Source organism: Rhincodon typus, chromosome 1 (assembly GCF_021869965.1).
Source record: "Rhincodon typus isolate 14 chromosome 1, sRhiTyp1.1, whole genome shotgun sequence".
Taxonomy (NCBI): Eukaryota; Metazoa; Chordata; class Chondrichthyes; order Orectolobiformes; family Rhincodontidae; genus Rhincodon; species Rhincodon typus.
Genome location: NC_063332.1, coordinates 98,654,729 through 98,678,751, shown reverse-complemented (window position 1 = coordinate 98,678,751; position 24,023 = coordinate 98,654,729). Strand labels below are relative to the sequence as shown.

Below are 24,023 nucleotides of genomic sequence, written 5' to 3'. Positions count from 1 at the left end.
CATGTTTCTTCTGGCAAATGTCCATTTCTGAAAACAGATACTAAAACTATGTACAGTTAAACAAAGGTACAAACTGACACTGCACTCGTTAATTGAGCAACATTTGCAACTTAAGTCTAAAGTTCTTCAATCCTGTTTATTATAATTAGAAGAAGGGTCTAGGCCCAAAACGTCAGCCTTCCTGCTCCTCTGATGCTGCTTGGCCTGCTGTGTTCATCCAGCTCTACACCTTGTTTTCTATTATAACTAGAATATTGGCAAAGCTACCAATAGTCTCACCAATAACTTAGAAGGGATTCACAGCTATCGAAGAGAGGCCTGTGCTCAACTATTCACATTTACATAAAGATAGAAACAGACATCTGGTTAACACAGTAGGCCAGGCAGCATCAGAGGAGCAGGAAAGCTGACGTTTCAGGTCGGGACCCTTCTTCAGAAAATTTTTCATCTTGCTGAAGGTCCTGACCTGAAACATCAGCTTTCCTGCTCCTCTGATGCTGCCTGGCCTGCTGTGTTCCTCCAGCTCCACTCTCATCTCAGACTCCAGCACTAGCAGTTCTTACTATCACTAACAGACATCTGGTTATTGCCTACTATACCATGAACATGATCAGCAAAACACAAAAATTCAAATACAGTTAATTAACTGAAAATAAATTCATTTATTGTAGTGTCACACCTTCCATAAACCTGGACAGCATTATGGCTCAAGATCCAGCTCTACCTTCCACCAATTCTTCTGAATCCTCCAAATGCCAAATTATCAAATAGCTTATCCGACATCCAATTTTGAACAAGCAGATATTTCCACAATTGACCGGGTGGAAGGCAGAAGAAAGCTTACAATTGATTCCACCAAAGGGCAGCATGTAGATGCAAAGTAGGATGGAGGGAACAATAGATTTTTGAGGGATACTAGAAATAATAGTGTAGGAACAGGAAGAGAAGCAAAGCTATTTTCTGACTACATTTAGATAAATGAATGCCAAATCAAGAGTGCAGTCACACCCAGCCAAACAATAGAGAGACACTGCAGTAAAATCAGTGGTCGATCACTACAAAAGACTAGAAAATCAAGAAAGTGGAGGAAGAGACAGTCACCCTGTTCACAATGGATGGGAATGAGCAGAGGGTAAATTTGAACTATTGTTAAGGCTGGGAAGAACTGAGCCTCACTGGCAAGGGAAAAAAAAACAGGGAACAGTTATCAACTGTAAACCAGATTTTACTTGGTAGGGTATGAGACAATACTGTGCCTTCAAGAAGCATGTTCTGTCCTGTTTCTCTTGCAGAGGAGTGTTGTTTTAGTGGTGAAAAATGTCTCCTTCAGACAGGCAGCTGCTAAACAACTTAAGAGTTCTCAATAGGTGTTTCTTTTTAAAGAAAGACAAGGAAATCATGAGTGGGCAGGCTCAGGCTCAAACAGACAATCTAAACAATCAAAAAAATTAGAGTCTAGGCTATTTCCATAGCATACTTTGGGGAGGTCTAGCTTGGTCAAAACGTATGTTTACTTTTTAAATCCAGAATCAAAAATGGCAAACAAAGACAAATGCCAGGTTAAAATTAAAAAGACAAAAATGCAAAGCCCAAATGATCTGACAAGGCTGTACAACCACCAGTATTAATATAGCACTGGAGCTACAAGAAAACATACTAAAATGCTTTTAAGCCAACATTTAAAAAACTGCTAGCATGGACGACAGGCAATAAGGAGGGGCATGAACATGGACTAGAATTTAAAAAGCATTTTGGAATTGGGAATACTTTCAGATGTGCAGCAAAGGTGGCAGTTGTTTGAGATTATATAGCAGCAAATGACCTTGACAGTATGTCTGGGTTCCAGAGAGGAACACTTTTGGTGAAAGCTGCTCGAATGTTGATGTAATTGGCCACCAGTTTTGTTCACCAAAAGGACAAAGCCCTATGCCAAAGTGGTGTGTTACTCAGTGTTCTTAAACACAGATGTAGTGACATTTAATTCCATGGCAACCCACCCCCCACTACTGATAACTCATGATGTAGTATTTGGACGGTCTCCATTTATTCTGTGGAAAGAGAAAGAATATCCCTAACTTTAAAACTCCTCACCCTCCAACATAGTATTAGGAAACCTGATGGCCACAGTTTCCCATGTTATCCATAATGATTAAAAATAAATGCTTTAACCATTTCAAGTAAAATTTACTAAGTAATAATTTTGTGGACCCTGTCATGTGTAGCTAAAGACCAGTATGGTTAGTGCTAGCTGCACATAGCAATCAACACAATGTACAGACAGCACCAAGTTAGCTTACTGCCTTGAAGTCACTGAATGCGTAGAGGATAATCCTGCACAGAAATCCATATGTCAGTGTTCAAGGGTTTTCCAATGGGCAAAGCTACACAGAGCTTTAGTATAGGCTGAAAAATGTAAAGCCAGGAATGGGAATGAAGAGGAAAGCTGTACCACAATGGGATTATTTTCATTGAAAGAAAAGGGGAGATTTAATTTTTTTTTCACATTAAGATGGGTTTTGAATGAGACAATGAAAAGAATGTTCATAAGTGGATGGTCTGTGATAACAGGTCAATCATTTAAAATGGCCACCTAGAGGGATGGTGGTTAAGAAAAATATGTTGAACATAAGTAGACAAGATGCAGACCAGATGTCCTTTTAAGGGTAAATTGCAGAAATGCCTGTAGCAGGGAAAGATTTTTGTATTGTGAAGCCAAGAGTTCAATAAGTGAGGTGATCTTAAAGGTGATCTTTCTAAAAATCTAAATTTTACTTACATTTACAACTAAGATTTGTGCTTAGAAGTTTCTTCCACACTTAACTGGATATACACAGAGAAACTGTAACTAGTTAATAAGCTAATAAGTTTTTTTTTCTGTTTGCTTTTGCAGACCTGACTCATTGAAGAACAATGAGCATAAATACAAGCATTTTTTTAAGCTCTGCTTGTCTAAATAATGTGTGAAGCCAAAAAGAAAAATGGTAATCTTGAGGATTGAGAAGATTTTACTATTCTGCAAAGGAATACCAAGATAAAGTTAAGACAAGGAAAACAGTATATTCTCTGGTGGTTAGAAGAACAGGTAGTGATCTAACTTAACTATACAAAATTCTGACATGGCTTGACAAGATACAAGCAGGAAGAATTCCTTCCTCGGGTGGGCCAAGGGTATCCAAAACCAGGGTATACAATCTTGTAATAAGGGGCAGATCATTTAGGATGAAGATAAGAAATTTCTTCATTCAGAGGTTAGAGAATCTTTGGGAGTCATTGAGTATGTTCAAAACTTAGATTGATGTAATTTCTATATATTAAAAACATTAAGGGATATAGAGATGGCGCAGAAAAAAACAACATATTGAAGTAGAAGATCAAGCATGGTCTCAATGAATGGCACAGCAGGCTTGAAGGACTGGATGGCCTACTACTGTCAGTGTTCTAATTCATTCATGGAAATGCGGTTATTGGGCACATTTACTGTGGATCCCACTTGTTGAGAACATTGTGATAGGCCTTGCTTTTAATAATTCACTAATAGTGACTTCGTTTTATAGATACCATTGGAACACAAGTCAGGCTGATCATAATCACATTTAGAATGTCCTAACTCAAAAGGTTCTTATGGTGCAGAAGTAGTATCTCCACCTCATAAGAGACCCAGTTTCAAGTCACAACCACTTCAGAGATGTTATTACACATTCCTGAACAAGTTGATTAAAAATATCCATTTTAGTTCAGGGAGCGCTCTTGTGGCAGTGATAGTGTCCCTATCTCTGAGTAGGAAGGTCAGGCCTCAAGTCACCCCTGTTCTATAACTGTTTCATAACATCTGAAGGTTTTGATTAGAAAATATTTATTTTAATTCAGGTAGCAGGAAGGCTACTTCACTTTTTTTGAGAAACCAGAGAAAGTCATTTGTAACTTGACCATGACAAAGCAAGCTAATAAATATAGGGCAGGGTGGATAAAACAGGTAGGATCCAAAAAAGAAAAACCCTTGGATCACAGGTCATCCTCAATTGAAAGTTGCTTAAATCCCAACATCACCTACATTAAGTAACATGGTTGGTTATTTGCATGTTCAGACCACTTCCAATAAATCATTGTTGTTTCCGTATCAAAACGAGACAAAATGATTATTTTGTTGTTGTTTGCAGTATCTTGCTCTGCACAGGTGGCTACAGCAAATGTCAATATATTTTTCAGTATAATTCAAAACTAACTGGCTGAAACATTCCAAACATCCAAAGAAAGTAAAGTTATTTTCTACACACAAATATTGGCCTTCTACCAATCACATACAACTATATTTTGCCAAGTACTGAATAGAACATCGAACCGTACAGCACAGTACAGGCCCTTTGGCCCACAATGTTGTGCCGAACTTTTACCATAAACCTAAGGTCTATCTAACCTCCACCTCTACTTTATACTGTTATCCATATGCCTATCTAATAGCCGCTCAAATGCCCCTAATGAGGCCTAACTCCACTACCCTCTCCGGAAATGCATTCCATGCCCCTACCACTCTCCGAGTACAAAACCTACCTCTGATGTCTCCCCTATATCTACCTCCACTCACTTTAAAACTATGCCCCCTCGTAATAGCTACCTCTACCCTACGAAAAAGTCTCTGGCTGTCCACTCTATCTATACCTCTGATCATTTTGTACACCTCTATCACGTCACCTCTCATCCTTCGTTGTTCTAAAGAGAAAAGCCCGAACACACTCAACCGTTCCTCATAAGACCTTCTCTCCATTCCAGGCAACATCCTGGTAAATCTCCTCTGCACCTTTTCCAACGCTTCCACATCTTTCCTGTAATGAGGCGACCAGAACTGGACACAATACTCCAGATGTGGCTGAACCAGACTTTTGTAAAGCTGGAGGATAGCTTCACTGCTCTTGAACTCAATCCCTCTATTAATGAAAGTTAACACACCACATGCCTTAACAACTCTATCCACCTGGGTGGCAGCTTTCAGGGAACTGTGGACACGAATCCAGAGATCGCTCTGCTCCTCCACACTGCCAAGAATCTTTCCGTTAACCCTGTATTCTGCTTTCAAATTTGTCCTTCCAAAATGAATCACCTCACACTTTTCAGGGTTAAACTCCATCTGCCACTTCTCAGCCCAGCTCTGCATCCTATCAATGTCCCTTTGTAACCTAGAACAGCCCTCCGCACTATCCACAACTCGACCCACCTTCGTATCGTCCGTGAACTTACTAATGCACCGTTCCACTCCTACATTCAAATCATTTGCAAAAATCACAAATGGAAGAGGACCCAGAACAGATCCTTGTGGTACACCACTCGTAACTGAGCACCATGTTGAATATTTTCCATCCACTATCACCCTTTGTCTTATAAGGGTCAGGCAATTCTGAATCCATTCTGCCACATTTCCCCCTATCCCATGCCTCCTTACTTTCTCCATGAGCCTATCATGGGGAACCTTATCAAACGCCTTACTTAAATCCATGTATACCACATCCACTGCTCTACCTTCATCCACGTTTGGTCATCTCTTCAAAGAATTCAATAAGGTTTGTGAGGCATGATCTACCCCTCACAAATCCATGCTGACTATCACGAAAAAAAACTGTGCCTATCCAATTGATCATAAATCCTATCTCTCCGAGCCCTTTCCAATAATTTGCCCACCACTGAAGACTAACTGGCCTGTAATTTCCAGGGTTATCCCTATTCCCTTTTTTGAACAAGGGAATGACATTTGCCACTCTTCAATCTTCCAGCACTATACCCGTGGACAGTGAGGACGAAAAGATAATCGCCAAAGGCCCTGCGATCTCTTCCCTCGCTTCCCATAGAATCTTTGGATAAATCCCATTAGGCCCGGGGGACTTATCTATGTTCAAGTTCCTCAAAATTCCTAGTACATCTTCCTTACTAACATCCACTTCTTCTAGCCTACCAGCCTGTTTCACACTGTCCTCCCCTACAACTAGGTCCCTCTCAGTTGTGAATACTGAAGAAAAGTAAAGTAAAGTATTCATTAAGGACCTCTCCTATCTCTTTAGGCTGTGCACAAATTCCCTTTACAATCCTTGATCAGCCCTACCCTTTCTCTGGTCATTCTCTTATTCTTCACGTACGCATAAGAATCCTTGGGGTTTTCCTTGATCCTATCTGCCAAGGTGTTCTCATGCTCCCTTATAGCTCTCCTAAGCCCTTTCTTCAGCTCCTTCCTGGCTAACTTGTATCCTTCTAGAGCCTTTTCCGATCCTTGTTTCCTAAACCTTAGGTAAGCATCCTTCTTCCTCTGAACTAGTCATTCGACCTCTCGAGAACCAAGGCTCCCTCACTCGACTGCATCTCCCCTGCCTGCTAGGGACAAACATATCGAGCACACGCAGTATGCATTCCTTAAACGATCTCCACATTTCTATAGTGCTAGGCTTTAAAATCAAGTGCACCAAGTTAATGAAATATATTTGGTTGGAACAGCCAAAATAATAGTGCTAAAAATGTATTTCCAACATTGGACTACACATGTGACAAAAAGAACAGCTCACAGTTTTATTAAAAGCAACTTGTATAAATACTGCTAAATAAACTGCAATGATGTTATCCCATACAAGGGAAGAAATCCTTAATTCCTAAACTATTCTGTGTGTTTAATTTCAAAGTGATAGAATTTGAATCAATGAAAGCCAAGAGTAAGATAATATTACAGCAGAAAATAAATCACAAGTAACCTAAGTATCTGGAGGTGATGAAGGACAGAGTTTCACCGAGACAGATGATGTCTGAGTGACAAGTAGGCAGCACTGAATTGGACAAGTTACACCAACATATGTAAATGCTCAAGTTCTCATGTCTAATACATCAAGAGAAGGGATTCGTCCTTTCTAGATGATCACCCAAGGAAGAAAAAAACTACCTGAATGACCAAGGTCAATTTATAGTATGAGAACATGAGGATTTTTGGTTTATCATTATTCTTTGAAAGATTGCCAAGTAGTTACACTCCTCCTCCTTCTCCTCCTCCACAGACCTGTACATATTTCCTTTTCAAGTAAGTGTTCAACTGTTTTGAAAGTTAACATGGAATCTGCTTCACCATACTTAAAAACAATACACTCCAAATCTGAACATGATACACAAAGTTTTTTTTGCCAATTATCTTAAATCAGTGTCCTCTGGTTACCAATCTGTCTGCCAGTAACGAGGGAAGAGAAATCCAGACATATCATCCCTGACCCCTCTAGAAAAACAAAACTAACTCAGGAGGCTATACTGATGACAGCTATCATTTACAACAGACTATTTACACAACATTTACATATAGCTAGGAACTTTTCAGCTCGCAGGTTCTACAAATAAACCTACAATCCACCCTCAAGAAATCTTCAATTCTGTTGGAAAAGAACTGCCTAACATTGAAACCACTTTCTACGCAAAAGTGGTGTAGAAACACTAAATAGGGCGTGAGAACCCTGTCCTTTAAGACCATACCAACAGCAAGGCCCAGACAGTCACCAAACCTGCCCTTGAAAGGCTTATGCATCTGTCTCTTTCCAGGTTGCTGCATAGCCTTGTCACTGGGGCATAAGAGAAGCTTGACTAAAACCCCTGATCAGTAATGGTCAACGTTACATCTGATGTCTGCGCAAAGGTATACTCCGAGTTACAGCCTACCAGGGCCCGACTCAGTCTCTTTGCTCCAACATCAGCCATCCCAAGACCCTCAAATCTGTATTTTGAATCTTACTCATAAGTAAAGTCCAAAAGCTTGAGCTGCTCAGATGAAATAATGCAGTGGTAAATAAACAAAATACAACTTACAAAATATTTCAGAATACAAGTTTTCTTTTTTAAAATTGATGAAATGCAGGTATGTGAACCTACATCACAAACATTTGTAATTACATACCAAGTGAATCAAGCTGCTTTCGTAAGCATCCAGAATCAATTTTCAAGTCTCACAATAGGTCTTACCGGAAAATAGGTGAAGTTAGCATTTCCCAAATTATTTGTTTCCTTTATATACACTAATGCTGGTTCTTTTCAGAACATTCAGAGTGTCCACATCCACCATGTGAAAAAATTAAATGAGGTCAGAAGCCTAGGATAGAACACAGAGGTAGATGGGAATGTGTTACAAAAGTACTTGTGCTCCCTGGCGGAAACGATACCTTGCACTGTTTGTCATGAAGTCCTCAAAAAACAAAAGCCGCAAAGGAATGGAGAGGTAAAGCATGGGGGCATCAGCTCTACATTAGAATGCTGGTTCTGTTTCTCTCGGTGACATGGTTAATTGGTAGCACACAGGAAGAGGAGGAAGCTAAGAAATCATCTTTGATGCAACAGCATAGGGACAGAAAGAGAAGCCATTACTAGAAATGCTCCAGTTATAAAAGAAGATTGTAAAGGAGCAAGAGTTTTCCAACAGAGAAAGGTGCCAGATTGGAATGCCGTAGTCTGCTGCACCAGAGGCTAGAAAGAGGCCTTGTGGAGCTAGAGGGAGGCAACAGCACTTTGTGATATATGTATTAAAGAACTATGATTAAGGTCATTCACTACAGTAACAGGAAACGCTTGCTGCAGATTAACAAGGATTTATGGGAAAGTTGAGTAGAAAAGGAATGCAGAGAAGGTCCACAGGTTATTTAAAAAAAAAGGGGTCAGACTACACATTTTTAAGAGTATTCACAGGAATTTGGAGGACAGTATTAAAAGGAGAGGAAAATTTTAATTCCAAGAAGTATCGGTCAATATGTTCAGGCACTCTCACTATTCTAATAAAATTCTTTAGATGTTTTCTGTGATGTGGAGCCAACATACTACAAAGGAAAACCCCTGTGCTAACATGCAGGGTATTATTTTGATCAACACGAGGTGGAAGTTCACAACTGCTGTAACTGACAGACCCAGAGCTGGAAGATGAGATTAGACTGGATAGCTCTCCTTTTTTGGCTCAGGCTTGATGAGCTGTCATCTCCTTACCAGGGGATAAAAAATTCTACACAATCCACGAAGAGATGGCTAGGGGTAGCATAACAATGGGCATCAGACTGACTACACATAGCTGTGCACAGTGCCTAATGACTCAACACATGTACACATGCTCAGGGAGACAATTACAGATCATATACAGTTATGAGAGGCTTGCTGATCAGATAGCAAGACACTGACCCTGCAAAGGAAGGAAGGCCAGGTCAGAAAGACCAACTGTGAAGGTGCGCTGAAACGTAGACGTTTGCCTATTAATACTAAAAAAGCTATCTGCCATATCAGCGGAATCAGAATATTTGTTTGCACATTGCTCAGTCAGCAGTTATCTATTACAGATACCAACTATGTCATGAAGTACATTCTGTTTTACTACAGGAATGGAGACATCAACTTCACATTAGAAGACATTTCTGGAGCAGTTACCAAACAAATCCTGACACTTCCAGTTCTCAGGGTCTTTAGATTTTTCTTCCCTTCCAAACCCGAGCAGTGTAATTCATTCTCATAAGCACTAATCAACACGAACTAGTTTATAATGAACCATATGTTAGTTGACTAAGTGATTACTACACATTTTAAGAATCAGCCAAACTTTGAACTTCAGTAGCAAGTCATAATTGAGCATTGTGCCAAAAACAATCATTATACTGTTGTCAAATTGTCTGCTATTAAGCAAAATAGATAACATTAAGTACCATGGCTATTTGAGCTCCTCACATGAATGTACCTATTTACGGGTATACGTGCAAACACAAACAGTCTCTCAACAATGCCAAAGTAACATTGTTCATTTGAGGCCTTAACCACGGATGTAACTATTTGATCAGTAAGAATGCCACAAACAATTTCCCAATTCACGCATGCACTTTGCAAGACTACTACCAAGCAGCAGCTCTAGAAGGCACCTACTAATTTAACAGGCCAGTAACACATTTTAAGATAAAGTCTAAAAATATAAAATATAGCCTTGAAAACAGCAAGCACCACTAACCATCAGTATAATTCACAATTAACATCACAAGAGTTTCTTCTCAATACTGAATTTCAAGCTACTGAAGACAATTGCTTAAGTCATGAAATTAGCTGACTAGCTGGAGACATAGTACAGACAAATTTCCTGAAGGAAACTCGTGAACTAGATGGGTTTTTCCTAACATATCATGAGAATCTTAATTGCAAATTCTACCGTCTGCCACAGCAGGATTTGTACCTGGGTCCCCAGAACATTACTGGGATCTCGTTTAACTGCCTAACAATAATACCACTAGGCCATCACCTCCCACAATGGAGTGGCTAATTCTACACCAAATGGATTAAACGGCACAAAAATGTGAAGTCGTCTACTTCAGAATACATGAATGCGCTTCCGAAATGATGAAATATAGAGGGCAGGTACAGTTGAAATGGTTTGTGCAATGTTGGCCTTTATATTTGGGGATCTCGAATAGAGAGTAAAAGTTATGTTTCAATTATATAGAGCTTGCAATAGACCACTGCTGACGTACTGTGGACAATTCTGGGTCCCACACCTCATAAGGAGGCTAAATTGCCCTTGGAGGATGTAGTTTGACAGAATGAGACTTGAACTCCAAGGATCAAAACTGGAGAGATCATACAAAAATCAAGGTTGCACTTCCTGGAAAGTAGGAGTTTTACTCAAGTTAAGATGCTAAGGGAAACAGACAGGGCAGATTGCTATTAGTTGGAGAGCCTAGGACTAGAAGCCATCATGTGAAAGTTCTGAAGGGTCACTGGGCTCGAAATGTTGACTCTGCTTTCTCTCCACAAATGCTGCCAGACTTGCTGAGGTTCTCAGGAAAGTTCTGTTTTTGTTTCAAAATTGCAGCATCCAGTCATAGAGATGCACAGCACGGAAACAAACCCTTCGGTCCAACTCGGCCACGCCGACCAGATATTCAAAATAAATCTAGTCCCACTCAACAGCATTTGGCCTATATCCCTCTAAATCCTGCTTATTCATATATCCATCCGGAGGCCTTTTAAAATGTTGTAACTGTATCAGCCTCCATCACTTCCTCTGGCAGCTCATTCCATACACGCACCTCGCTCTGCGTGTAAAAGTTGCCCCTCAGGTCCCTTTTAAATCTTTCCCCTCTCACCTTAAACCTCTAGTTTTGCATTCCACCACCGTGAAGACAGACCTTGGCTCTTTACCTATCCAGGCCCCTCAATTTTATAAACCTCTGAGGTCACCCTTCAGCCTCCGATGCTCCAGGGAAAGCAGCCCCAGCCGAACCAGCCTCTCCCTGTAGTTCAAACCCTGCAACCCTGGCAACATCTTTATACATCTGTCCTGAACCCTTTCAAGTTTTAGAACATCCTTCCTACAGCAGAGAGACCAGAATTGCACACAGTATTCCAAAAGTGGCCAAACCAATGTCCTGCAACAACCTCCCAATTCCTTTACTCAATGCACTGAGCTATAAAAAGGCAAGTACACCAAACACCCCCTCCACTATCCTATCTACCTGCAACTCCACTTAAGAACTATGAACCTGCACTCAAACATCTTTGCTCAGCAACACTCCCCAGGACCTTATCATTAAGTTTAGAAGTCCTGCCCTGATTTGTTTCCAAAATGCAACACTTCACATTTATCTAAATTAAACTCCATCTGCCACACCTTGACCTATTGGTCCATCTGATCAAGATCCTGTTGTACTCAGAAGTGACCATCTTTGCAGTCCACTACACCAATTTTAACATCACCCGCAAACTTACTAACCATACCTCCTATGTTCACATCCAAATCATTTATATAAAATGATGAAAAGCAGTGGACCCAGTGCCAATCCTTCTGGCGCACTGCTGATCACAGACCTGTAGTCTGAAAAGCACGCTCCATCTTCTACCTTCGAGCCAGTTCTATGGCTAGTTAGGCAATAAGACACAGGAGCAGAAATTAGGCGATTCAGCCCATCAAGTCTGCTCCGCCATTCAATCATGGCTGATAGGAGTTTGAGAAACTTTCTCCCCATAACCCCCTGATCCCCTTGACAATCAAGGATCTGACTGTCTTAAATATACTCAATGATCGGCCTCCACAGCCCTCTGTGACAATGAATTCCATACATTCACCACTCTCTGGCTGAAGAAGTTTCTCCTTATCTCCGCTCTAAAAAGTGTTTTCCCTTTAACTCTAAGACTGTGTCCTCAGGTCCTAGCCTCTCCTGCTAATGGAAACATCTGTCCAAGCCATTCAATATTCTGTAAGTTTCAATTAAATCCCCTCTCAGCCTTCTAAACTCAAGTTCTCCCTGTATTCTAAGTGATCTAACCTTGCTAACCAGTTCACCATGAGGAACCTTGTAGAACGCCTTACTGAAGTTCATATAGATCACATCCATCACTGTGCCCTCATCAATCCTCTTTATTACTTCTTCAAAAAACCCAATTAAGTTTGAGACACATTGTCCCACACACAAAGCCAAGTTGACTACCCCCAATCAGTCCTTGCCTTTCCAAATACAGGCAAATCCTGTCCCTCAGGATTCCCTCCAACCATGTGCCCACCAATGACATCTGGTCTATAGTTCCCTGGCTTTTACTTACTACCTTTGAGTAGCAGCACCGCCTGAGTCATTGTCCAGCCTTCTGGCACCTCACCTATGGCTATCAATGATACAGATATCTCAGCAAGAGGCCCAGCAATCACTTCCCTAGCTTCCCACAGAGTTCGAGGGTACTCTCAATCAGGACCCGATGACTTATCCGCCTTTATGCGATTTAAGCCATCCAGCATTGCCTCTTCTGAAATAACATCTTCAAAAATGTCCATGTTAATTTCCCCAAATTCTATATCTTCCATATCCTTCTCCACAGTAAACACTGATGCAAAATGCTCATTTAGCATCTCTTCAATCTCCTGTGGTTCCACACACAGGCAGCTTTGCTGATCTTTAAGAGGCCCTGTTCTCTCCCTAGTTACTCTTTTCTCCTTAACGTATTTGTAGAATCCCTTTGGATTCTCCTTAACCCTATTTGCCAAAGCTATCTCATGTCTCCTTTTTGCCCTCCGGATTTCCCTCCTAAGTATGCTCCTATTGCCATCATACTGTTCCAGGGATTCACTTGATCTCTGCTGTCTATACCCATCAAATGCTTCCCTCTTTTTCTTGAACATCCAGCATTCCCTACACCTACCAGCCTTGCCCTTCACCCTGACAGGACCATACGGTCTCTGGACTCGTTATCTCATTTTTTGAAGGCTTCCCATTTTCCAGCTTTCCCTTTACCTGCAAACATTTGCCCCGTATCAACTTTTGAAAGTTCTTGCCTAATATCTTCAAAATTGGCCTTACTACCATTTAGAACGTTAACTTTTAGATCTGGTCTATCCTTCTCCATCACTATTTTAAAGCTACTAGAATTATGGTCACTGGCCCCAAAATGCTCCTCCACTGACACCTCTGTAGACTGTTTCCTAAGAGTAGGTCAAGTTTTGCACCTTCTGTAGTGGGTACACATTGAATCAGAAAATTTTCTTGTACACACTTAAATTCCTCTCCATCCTTAACAATGCGGCAGTCCTAAGCTCTCTTTGGAAAGAGAAAATCCCCTTCCATAACCACCCTATTATTCTTACAGATAACAGATCCCCTCGTAAAGGTGTTTCTCAATTTCCTGCTGACTACTTTGGGTGGGGGGTTGATATAGTACAATTCCAATAAGGTGATCATCTCGGTTTCTCAGCTCAACCCAAATAACTTCCCTGTACATATTTCCAAGAGTATTCTCCCTCAGAACAGCTGTAATGTTATCCCTAATCAAAAATGCCACTCCCCCTTCTCTCTTGCACCCCCACCCCCCCACCACCTCCATCCTTCCTATAGCATCTACACCCTGGAACATTAAGCTGCCAGTCCTGTCCATCCCTGAGCCACATCTGTAATTCTTATGATATCCCAGTTCCACGTTCCCAACCATGCCCGGAGTTCATCTTCCTTACCTGTTAGTTCTCTTGTATTGAAATAATTGCAATTTAGCAGTCCTACCTCGTTCTCTGCTTTGTTCCTGCCCGCCCTGACTATTTGACTTGCTCCGTTTCCCAACTGTGCCGGTCTCAGACTGCTCTCTTTGCTCTGGTAATCCACATCTTACTACCCTCAACAACATCCTGCCTAATTATCTACATTCTTTCCTCAAAATCTTATCATTTTCTCTTCCTATGTCATTGGTTCCAATGTGTACAATGACCTCCTGCTGGTCCTTCTCCCCTTTGAGAATATTCTGCACCCTCTGAGATATCCATGATCCTAGCACCAGGAAGGCAGCACACCATTCTACCGTCTCACTATCAGCCATAGACATGTCTTGTCTGAGCCCCTGATTAGGGAGTCCCCTACCACTTGGAACCTGACGTACCCCTCGTTACATTAGAGCCAGTCTTGGTACCAGAAACCTGGCTGTCAGGGCTACATTCCAATGAGTGTCCATCAGCCCCCACATTTTCCATACTTGTTTAGATGGGGGACAGCCACAGGAAACTCCTGCACAATGTGTCCCTCTCTCCATCTCATGGAGGTAAGGCATCTACCTGCGTCTTTGGTTCTGTGTTTTTTTGGCCACTGAGTAATACTAATAGACCGATTCTGCTCCATAGTATTTTTTAAAAAGGCTTCTAGTAGTAAAGCTAAAGATCCAAAGATGTGCAGGTTAGGTGGACTGGCCATACTAAATTGTTTGTTGTGTCCAGGGATGAGTAGGTTAGGTGGATTTGTCATTGTAAATGTGGAGTTATAGTGATAGGGTAGGGGTCTGGATTTGGGTGGGATGCTCTTCCGAGGGTTGATGAGGACTCGATGGATGGAGTGGCCTGCTTCCAGACTGTAGGGGTTCTATGAATGTTATAACACTCCCATCTCAGTTGTCACACTGTATCCCACCCTCTGATGGTGCATATCTCCGTTCTAATCTAAATTTTAACTTACTGCCACAGAATGTTGTACTGTGATGTACTGATTTGAGAAATTAATTTGTACTTGATGATCTTCCCATTTGAAGTGAACTATTCGTCAACATCCCCGCCTAGTTAAATTGAGGATTTCAACTTCTCACAGGAGGCTGCCTCTTTCCAGGCAGCCACTTTCTTTGATCATTCTTCTATTTGCAGCTCCAATGTTATAGACACCTTTTTATTATTTTCGTGTTAATTAGTTATATGTCCCTTAATTAGTAAAGGCAAGCAATGTTCTTCTCCTCCCTTCTGTCAAACGAGAAACACACTGATTAGGATACAATGTTAGATCGATTCTTCAAATACATTCCTAAATTTTTTAACAAAAGGATTGAGTACAGAAGTAAGGAGATCTTCTTACAATTATAAAGAACCTTAGTGAGACCACACCTGCAGCAGTGTGCCACTTTGGTTTCCTACGAAAAAAAATTCCTGCCAAAAAGAGTGCAACAAAAATTCACCAAATTAATTCTTGAAATAGAGAAAACTCAGGGAAGGATTCAACAGACTAGGTCCATATTCTTTGGAATTTAGAAGGATGACTGGTGATCTAATTCACAGGGTTTGGTACAATAAATGCAGAAAGTATATCTGCCTTGGCCACAGGGTCCACAACCAGGTGACAGTTTCAGAATTAGGGCAGGTCATTTAGGAATGAGATGTGGAGGAATTTCTTCACTTAAATGTGTAGTGAATCCTTGGATTTCTCTCCCCCAGAGATCATAGATCATGGAATCCCTACAGTGTGGAAACAGCCCCTTCGGCACAACAAGTCCGCACCGACCCTCAACGCATCCCACCCAGACCCATTCCCCCTATAACCTACCTAACATACACATCTCTGCATGCTATGGGCAATCTAGATGGCCAATCCACCTAGCCTGCACATGTTTGGACTGTGGGAGGAAACTGGAGCACCCGGAGGAAACCCACGCAGACACGGGAAGAACATGCAAACTCCACAGACAGTTGCCCGAGGGTGGAATTGAACTCTGGTTCCTGGCGGTGTGAGGCAGCAGTGCTAACCACTGAGCCACTCAGGGGTCTGTGGATGCTCTGCCATTAAGTGTGTTCAAGACTTGGCTATAGATTTCTACATCTTTTAAAAAAAATCAAAGGATACAGGGTCGGTGCAGGAAAATGCTGATATAGGAGATCATTCACAATCTGAATGATGGAACAAGCCAGCAAGGGTTACACCTGCTCCTATTTCTTGCATTATGATCACATGCTTTTAGATACATATGAAACCTTCACCTGGTGCAAGGTGAAAGGTCCCCTATAACGAGAGCTAAGTAAACTGGAAATACATTCTCTGGAAATTTGAAACATATAAATTCCTCAAGGGATTGACAGGGTAGACAGAAGTGGGAAGGTCTTGAAATGTTCACCTTTGCCACTGCAACTGCAGAGGGTGCACTCGCCATGCAGATGCAGTGCCTATAACATTAGTACTAGTAACACCACAGGTAACAGACTGCATTAAATAATAGGATAAATTAAAGGGCTCATTCTCAACTGAATCAATTCAATTAGATCAATTTGGGATCATGATTTTCACTGCGCTCCACTCCCAATGTTTGCCCACCACATTTGCTACCTCCCAAGTCATCCCCATGTACAACTCAGTGACACTGTACACCTATTATCAAAATTCATGCCAACTTCCAATTCAAGGTGCATGTTGACGGAAGTCAGTAGTACTGGCTTCTTGTTCCAGTCCAGTGGCAGGAGACACGCTCAGCAGGCTCATGAATCTAAAACTCAAATTACAATATTTAAAAAAAAAGCCATAAAAACAAGGTATATTGTGTTCATAGCAATACAAGAACAGTGCTAGCCCGTCCAACTATTCCTGTCATTAAAAATTAGATCTTGGTTGATCGATTTCTAAATTTACATGCATTGGTTCAATAATCCATGATACCTGCCTTTCTAAAAAAAAAACACTATCAATATAGGTTTCAGCAAAATACTGCCCTTCAGTCAGTATGCTAGAACAGGGGTTACAGTGGTGAACTAGTAATCTGGGGGTATGAAGGTTAATTTAAACTGCATGGCAGTTTGTTAATATGAATGTACAGATAATTCTGCTATAACGCATATTTAGTTGACACAAATTGGCGATATAATGCGATTGATAAATAGTGGATGCTGTTTGGATAACGCAAATTTCTTGTACAGGTATAGTGATTTCCCTATAATGTGATTTTCTATACAGCGAGGTCACACAAGAATGCAACTATCGCATTGTAGGACAACTACCTGAAGTTAGAAGAAAGTAGAAATGAATAGCCATGGTCAGCAACAACTAAAAATCTTAGATTGCTGAAAAAACCCAAATTGTTTACAAACATTCTTTTGAGAAGGAAGCTTACTGTCTCACCCAGTTTGGTCAATACATAGTTCCAGATCCACAACGTTCTGGTGACTCTAAACTACTCCCAAACATTCCAGCAAGTCACTCAATGGATTTAGTCTTCTTTGTAATCATTTGATATCAAACAGATCATCTAGCGTACACCTACATATCAGACTCAGCAGAGAAAGACACAATCAGTCTAGTAAACCCTTCAATATCCTTCTCACCAGCAGCTGGGGATTCACAAGAGTCAGGAAAACTTTTCCAGATTAGTCACTTAACAGTGCTTTCAATCAATATCATAAATTGCATTACCATTCCCAAGTCAACAGCAATACCATAAAAGCAAAAATAAACATGCAGCCAACTCAGTACACCACCTTAACAACAGGCTTGGTAGGAAGCAGAACTTCAAATGTAGACGGGGGAGGGATTAAGGAAAAGAGTCCAGTGTTTAGGGCCCTGACAGTTGAACACAAGGTTGCCAATGGTCAAAAAATTAAAATCAGGAATCAAGAGACCAGAACTCAAAATGCCACAGGCATTCCAGAGGGTTGGGGTGTCAGAGTTAAAGACACAATCCTTTTGGGGACAAACTCAGGATACCCTCCAGTAATTTGAGAGATGTATCACCACATTAAATTGAATATATTACAACTTAAAGTCAGGCATCACTAGCATGACTGCATTCCACCACAATGTTTTCTAAACTCTTGCTGGTGTGACATACTCAGTTCCTCAAATTTAGTGTAACCCCAAACAGGTCGCTTAGTGGTCAGCTGGGCAGGGACCAGCTCCTGAACAAAAGCAGCGTGGGTTCAGAACGGTGACACCTGTTTAAAGTGCAGCATTCTTTTAAACAAGGCATAAATACCTAGATTTTCATAGGCTCCTTTTTAAAAAAAAGCTGTTAGTATTCAGTCTCAGCTCCATTGCAGTTTCTGGCCTGTAGTTTGCAGGAAGCCTTATCGAACCTCCCAATCTGACATATTCCTGCTTGACCATTAATGTCAAATCAGGCAACTAGTCCTGCTTCAAAGCAGGAGAGCATGTCAGAATTAGCACTAAAAATAGATTCAAATGAGGTGGCAAGTCTGGTGAAGCTACAGCACAGAACTTCATGTAAGCTAAACAGTGCATCAGAGAAAATACTAGACAATCCTACAACTAGCAGATCAAAGTTTTGCATTCAAACCACATGTAATCTTGAAAAGGTACAGGGCGATTAAACTGAAAGCATCCCTATCATGTCAGTACAAGACAAGGCCAAAGCATTCATAGCAATCTTCAGCCAGAACAGTCAAGTCAATGACACACCTTTGTCTCTTCCTGAAGTCCCTGCAACCACAGATGCAAGTCTTTAGCCAATTTGATTAATTCCATTGGATTTCACTGGATAAAAAGTTCTGAATATACTAAAGGCTATGTGCCCTGATAGGTGCTCAGTCGCACTTGTAATTTCTCAGACTTGAGTTATAAATGGCAAGTTTATATCTTGCAGGCACCCAAACAACGATCACTTCCAACAAAATTCAATCATTTTCTTATGACATTCAAAAGATTTTATCATTGTTAATTCCAGCGTTACAAATGCCAGTCTTCGAAAAATTCAATTCATTCGACCAGATTTCAAGAAATGGATGTAGGCACTGAATACTGCAAAGGCTATGGGTCCTGACAAGGAGTCTACCATAGTGCTGAAGACATGTACTCCAGAACCATTCTCCTTGTGCACAGCTACAAACCAGCAACTTGACAATATGGAAAACTGATCAGTTACTTCCTTTACACAAAAAGATGTAACAAGTTCAAACCAGCAAACTACTACCCATCAAGTTTGCTCTCAGTCAACAGGAAAGTGATGAAAGGTATCATAACACTATCAGGCAATATTTGCTTAGCAACAACTTGCTCACTGACGCTTATGTTGCATTCCAGCAGAGCCACTCGGCTCCTGTCCTCATTGGCGTTGCTCCAAACATGAACAAAACAAAAGCTGATTCAGAATGGAGAATAACTGCCTATGACATCAAAAGGTGCTCCATCAGAATTCAAGCCAATAGAAATCAGGGAAAATTCTTTGCTGGCTGGAGACACAGTAAAATAAAATGTTGCTGTTGGAGGTCAATCTCTGCAGGTGTTCCTCAGGTTAGTGTTCTTGACCCAACCATCATCACGAGCTTTAATGACGCTCCTAAGGTCAAAATTAGGATGTTCACTGAGAATTGTAAAATGTTCAATACCATATGCAACATCTTGGAAACTGGAAACAGCATCTTGAACTGCAGCACTACCTGGACTGACAAGTAACATTCCCCCAGAAAAGTATTGAACAGAGAGAGAAACTAACAATCCCATAACATTCAAGGGCATTACCATCAGCAAATCCTCCACTACCAACATCCTGAGCATTGCCATTGACCAGAAATTGAGCAGGACTAGCTATATAAATCCTGAAGCTCCAAGAACAGATCAGAGGCTATGAATCTTGCTGCAGGTAACTCATTTTCTGATTCCTAAAGTTTGTCACCCATCTACAACACACAAGCAGTGCGATGGACTGTTTGCCATGTGTCTGGCTGAATGCAGTTCTAATAATACAAGTGGCTTGAAATCAACGAGGAAAAAAGCAGTCTGCTTAACTGGCACCATGTCCATAGCATTCACTTTCTCCGCACTAATGTTCAGTAATTTCAACATGAACCATCTACAAAATACACTGCAAAAATTCACCAATACTCCCAAGACAACACCTTCCAAACGTACAACCACTACCATATCCAAGTACAAGTCAAATACAACACCACCAGACTCAAGTGACACTCAACGCCGACATGAAAATAAATTGCTGTTTCTTCAATATCCCTGGCTTACAACCCCAAGCCCCCTTCAAGGGCAATTAGGGTTACGCAATAACTACCAACCCAGCCAGCAATACCCACACCCTGTAAAAGGAATTAAAAAAATTGATGAGTATAAAATTGGCTCCAGTGAATGCTTGTAATCTGACAGTCTTCAACTTTAAGGTATTGTTGAGTAAGGCATAGCATTAGGTACTGAAGGATCCTTAAAAAAAGTGAACAAAGTGTTTTAACAGCAAATGGATGACAAATCAAATTAGGATCCGGAGGAATTGCAATTTAGTTATAAAGTCAAAAAAGGATAGATTTGTCAAACTTAAGTTGTTTCATTACTTGAGGGCACCAAGAAGGGAGGCAATTACGGATGAGGAGAACCATGCTCAAAAACAATACTTACAGGCGATATACATGGGATAGGAAATTATGGTACTATTGAAAATTCAAGATAGCAAGGAAATGATGATGTGGATGACTCAAAGATTCACCCCAGAAAAGTAATGATGAGGGAGCACAGATGGCAATAAGCATTTAACTCTGCAATATGGTACTGTATTAAGCACAGTTTAGATGCAGACATCAAAGTCAAAGGAAGCCGAGAGTCACTGAGAACAAGTAAAGAGAGATAACAGTGGCTGCAAGGTATCACTTATATAAAAAAAATTGTGTTGCGGAATGTGTCCTCTGGCCAGGAGCATTTAAAACCCAGCATGCTTCCCTGAGGAAATTAAAAGTCAACCAGATCCATACAAGCTGTGCCAATGCTATGGTTGGTAGAATGTATCAAAGAAGGTCACATGCAATAGTACACTACTCTTATGTCATACTGCATAAGTTCCTAGCATCTATGAGCTATTCTAATGGGAAAAACAGTATTTCAGAAAGATAAGGAAACTGAGCTGGAATATTGAAAAACAAACTAAGATCCCTTTACTGCAAGTGATCTACTCCCCTACTCTCCAAACCACTCAATGCCAGATTTAATAATCCATTTCCTGAGCCAGAACAAGCCTGCAGTACTGCTGTTCATTACATTTAGCAGCAAATCCTATTAATTGAGTTTTGATGTGGAGTAAGATTCTTCCAACCCAGTTCAAGGTAATCCACTGGTCAAAGATCAGAAAATGAGCGACGTAATGATTCCAGCTGCCCAACAGGCTCGCTCTGGAGGTCTCTGCATTTTCGCTGGATTACCTCCAGCAGCGTTCCTATTCGCATCGGAACAATACTAAAGGCTAAGTTTGGGGGATGTTACTCAACTGAGATTTTTTTAAAATTAGGTAACAAACATTAAGTACTGCGGATTTTGCATTCGTTTGAATGGGACTCAAATAAAGGGGCGGATTTTGCATTCATTCCATCCAAAATAAGCGTTACAAAAAGTGATAACGTATCTGGCGGATACTGGTTGAATCAGCTGTCAAGTTTTCCTTGTAGAAAAACAGTTAAGAGAAATCAAGGAGGAGACATTGGAAGCCACAGTGATTTTAGGGAAAAAGGTTTCAATCGAATAAACCCTCACCGTGAAGCCTACTCAAGAGCCAAAAGGTGCGTTGCGAAATGGCTGCGCAGATGCAGCGGCCTCTCTACGTTCCCAGGAGTTCTGGGCCGTGGCTGCTTGTGGAGAACACTACCAAATGCAAAACGCTGAGATACACCGCATCTCTGAACGAAATCGGTAGTTTGCACGAGTGAGAAAATTCACGTAAAACATAGGAACAAGACAGTGAGAAAAAGGGGGAAAAAAGTTTGCCAAGGAAAAGTTTAATCAGTCGGCCGGGAAGAGAGCGGTGATGCTGCAGGGCCGGAGGTGAAAAAGAAGGGTGGGGGGGGGTGGGTGGGAAAGGGACTCTCAATATTGTGGAGGGAGCCCCAGGGCAGCGGGTGGTGAAGCGGAAGTCGGAGCCGGGTCACTCTCGGGGGTAGTCACGTGAGCTGCTTTTTTTGTTCCTCCGCGGCCGTTAATCTCCGCCGCCGCCGCCACTCCCACAGAAAGAAAGAGAGAGCGGCTCCAAACCCCCTCCACCGGGATCACCATGGTAGCCAACTCACAATCCAAACTTCCTCATGTAACCGCCACGCCACCAACCGTCACTTTTCACAAATTCCCCCGTAGGCAGAGAGAGAGAGAAAAAGCCGCTCCATTCGCGCCCAACAGCAAAACAAACAATCCAAAGCGCCAGTCGACATCTAGTCTTTCACCTCGTGTGTGCATTTAAGTTACATAATAATAATAATAATAATAATAATAATAATAATAATAACAACAACAACGATGAGTATATTTAAAAGAACGAACCTAACTGAGAAAGCTGAGCCGCCGTCCCGCGGAGCGGCAGGGCGTAAGGGAGGGTGTGCGGGACAGCTGCCGGAATGGCGAGAGGGTTCTCGGAGTCAAGACAAAAGAAAATGGAGCCAGGGACCTCCAGAGGAGCAACTTCAGGGCCAATTCGCGGGGAAGGTGTTGGCAGTCGCCGACTCACCCAAGTGCCACCCAGCAACGACACGAGCGCTACGGCGGCTCCTGAAAGCGGAGAGGCAGTCCTTACCTACACAGTGTATCAGTTTGTACCGCCACGAATCCAGTTCCCGCCGAAAACCTCTTCTCTCCGCCGTACATCTGGGGCTACCGCACTGACTCGCCATTCTGCCCTAGCCCGGGTGTGTGCGTCTGACGTCACCGCGCCCCTATTTACATGGCACGTCGTGCGTGCTCCTTGATTGACGGCTGTCACTGGCTGGGGCGGCGGGAGGCTGGACACTGGCTGCTGTAGCGTCCGCTCACTCTCTCCGGGGAGTGGGGAGGCGGTAATCGAGCTGGGCTGATGGGCACGGACAAAGGAGCTGCCTTGCACTCTCTACTTAGCAATCCTTTTGCATTTGTACTCATTTCAAAGCATTTAATCGCCTCGCTATGGTACTTTTTTTCTCTCCCTTGCAAAAAGGGAAGTGGTTAGTCGTATATTATTTTTCAGCCCTTCTTTACGTGAAGTTTGGTCGCTTGTCCGAAAAATGAACACCATCTTTTCACTCAATTTCAATTCCGCTCCTTTGGAAGTCAGGAGTGCTTAACGACTCGAACAAATGGATTTGGTGACTTAATCTCTACTTTTAAATCTAGGTAGAAGATGCCGGCCCATCCACCGAGTCCAAATAAAGCTTTCCTTGTAAACGTTGCATGGAGCACCTTGTATCGAAAATAAACGAACAATCATCGCACTATTGCCGTAGAAATTTACGTTAGTCTTGTTGTCAAACAATGTGTCATGATTACAAATATAAAATAAATTCTACGAGATCATAATCTGCGCAGCATTAAATAATTTATTTGCCGTGAACGAGAGGCACTGGATTACTCCAGGCTAATAAAGTTGTGATCAGTCTCATGATTGGAAATCTAATATCGTGTTTTACTTGAAGCAAAAAATAAAACGCTATATTTCTTCGATGTGATTAAACATTGAGACAACAAAACAAAATGACATAATTAAGGATGGGAAAAATCCGGAGGGAAAAATACAAAGCGGGCACTATTCAGATCTCACAATGACGTAGCAGCTGTGAAAACACGGCCAGTTGTCAATGGCCACACTTGTAACAAAAGACTATTTCGAATATCAAATCCCGACAATAGAAGGCAGATTCTTCTGAAACAATATGACTGCCCACTTTCGTTTTTCACTTCACACCAATCTGCCCGCAAAGCGTATTTACATTAGCGAGAAACTGATCACAGTCTACTGAATAATAATCACCCAAAACCTCAAGAAGTGTATTTTCTCCTCAGGTGCTGACTGACCTATTCTTTACCGTCAAAACATTCTGCTTTAGTTTTAGATTT

The 24,023-nt window shown here is 41.6% G+C and overlaps 1 protein-coding gene across 6 annotated transcripts in view; it reads right to left on the bottom strand.

The window, feature by feature from the left end:
* Positions 1-22,873, bottom strand: part of lcorl (ligand dependent nuclear receptor corepressor-like) — a 112,121-nt gene extending 89,248 nt beyond the window's left edge. For 2 of the 6 annotated variants that reach the window (XM_048596694.1, XM_048596702.1), the window contains exon 1: positions 22,732-22,859. In XM_048596694.1, the coding sequence (XP_048452651.1) occupies positions 22,732-22,828 (97 nt within the window). In that variant the 5' untranslated portion in view covers positions 22,829-22,859. Of the gene's footprint in view, positions 1-22,731 lie in introns of all 6 variants that reach the window. The other 4 variants (XM_048596657.1, XM_048596652.1, XM_048596687.1 and 1 more) reach the window with 4 other exon arrangements.
* Between the last annotated feature and the right edge of the window lie 1,150 nt (positions 22,874-24,023).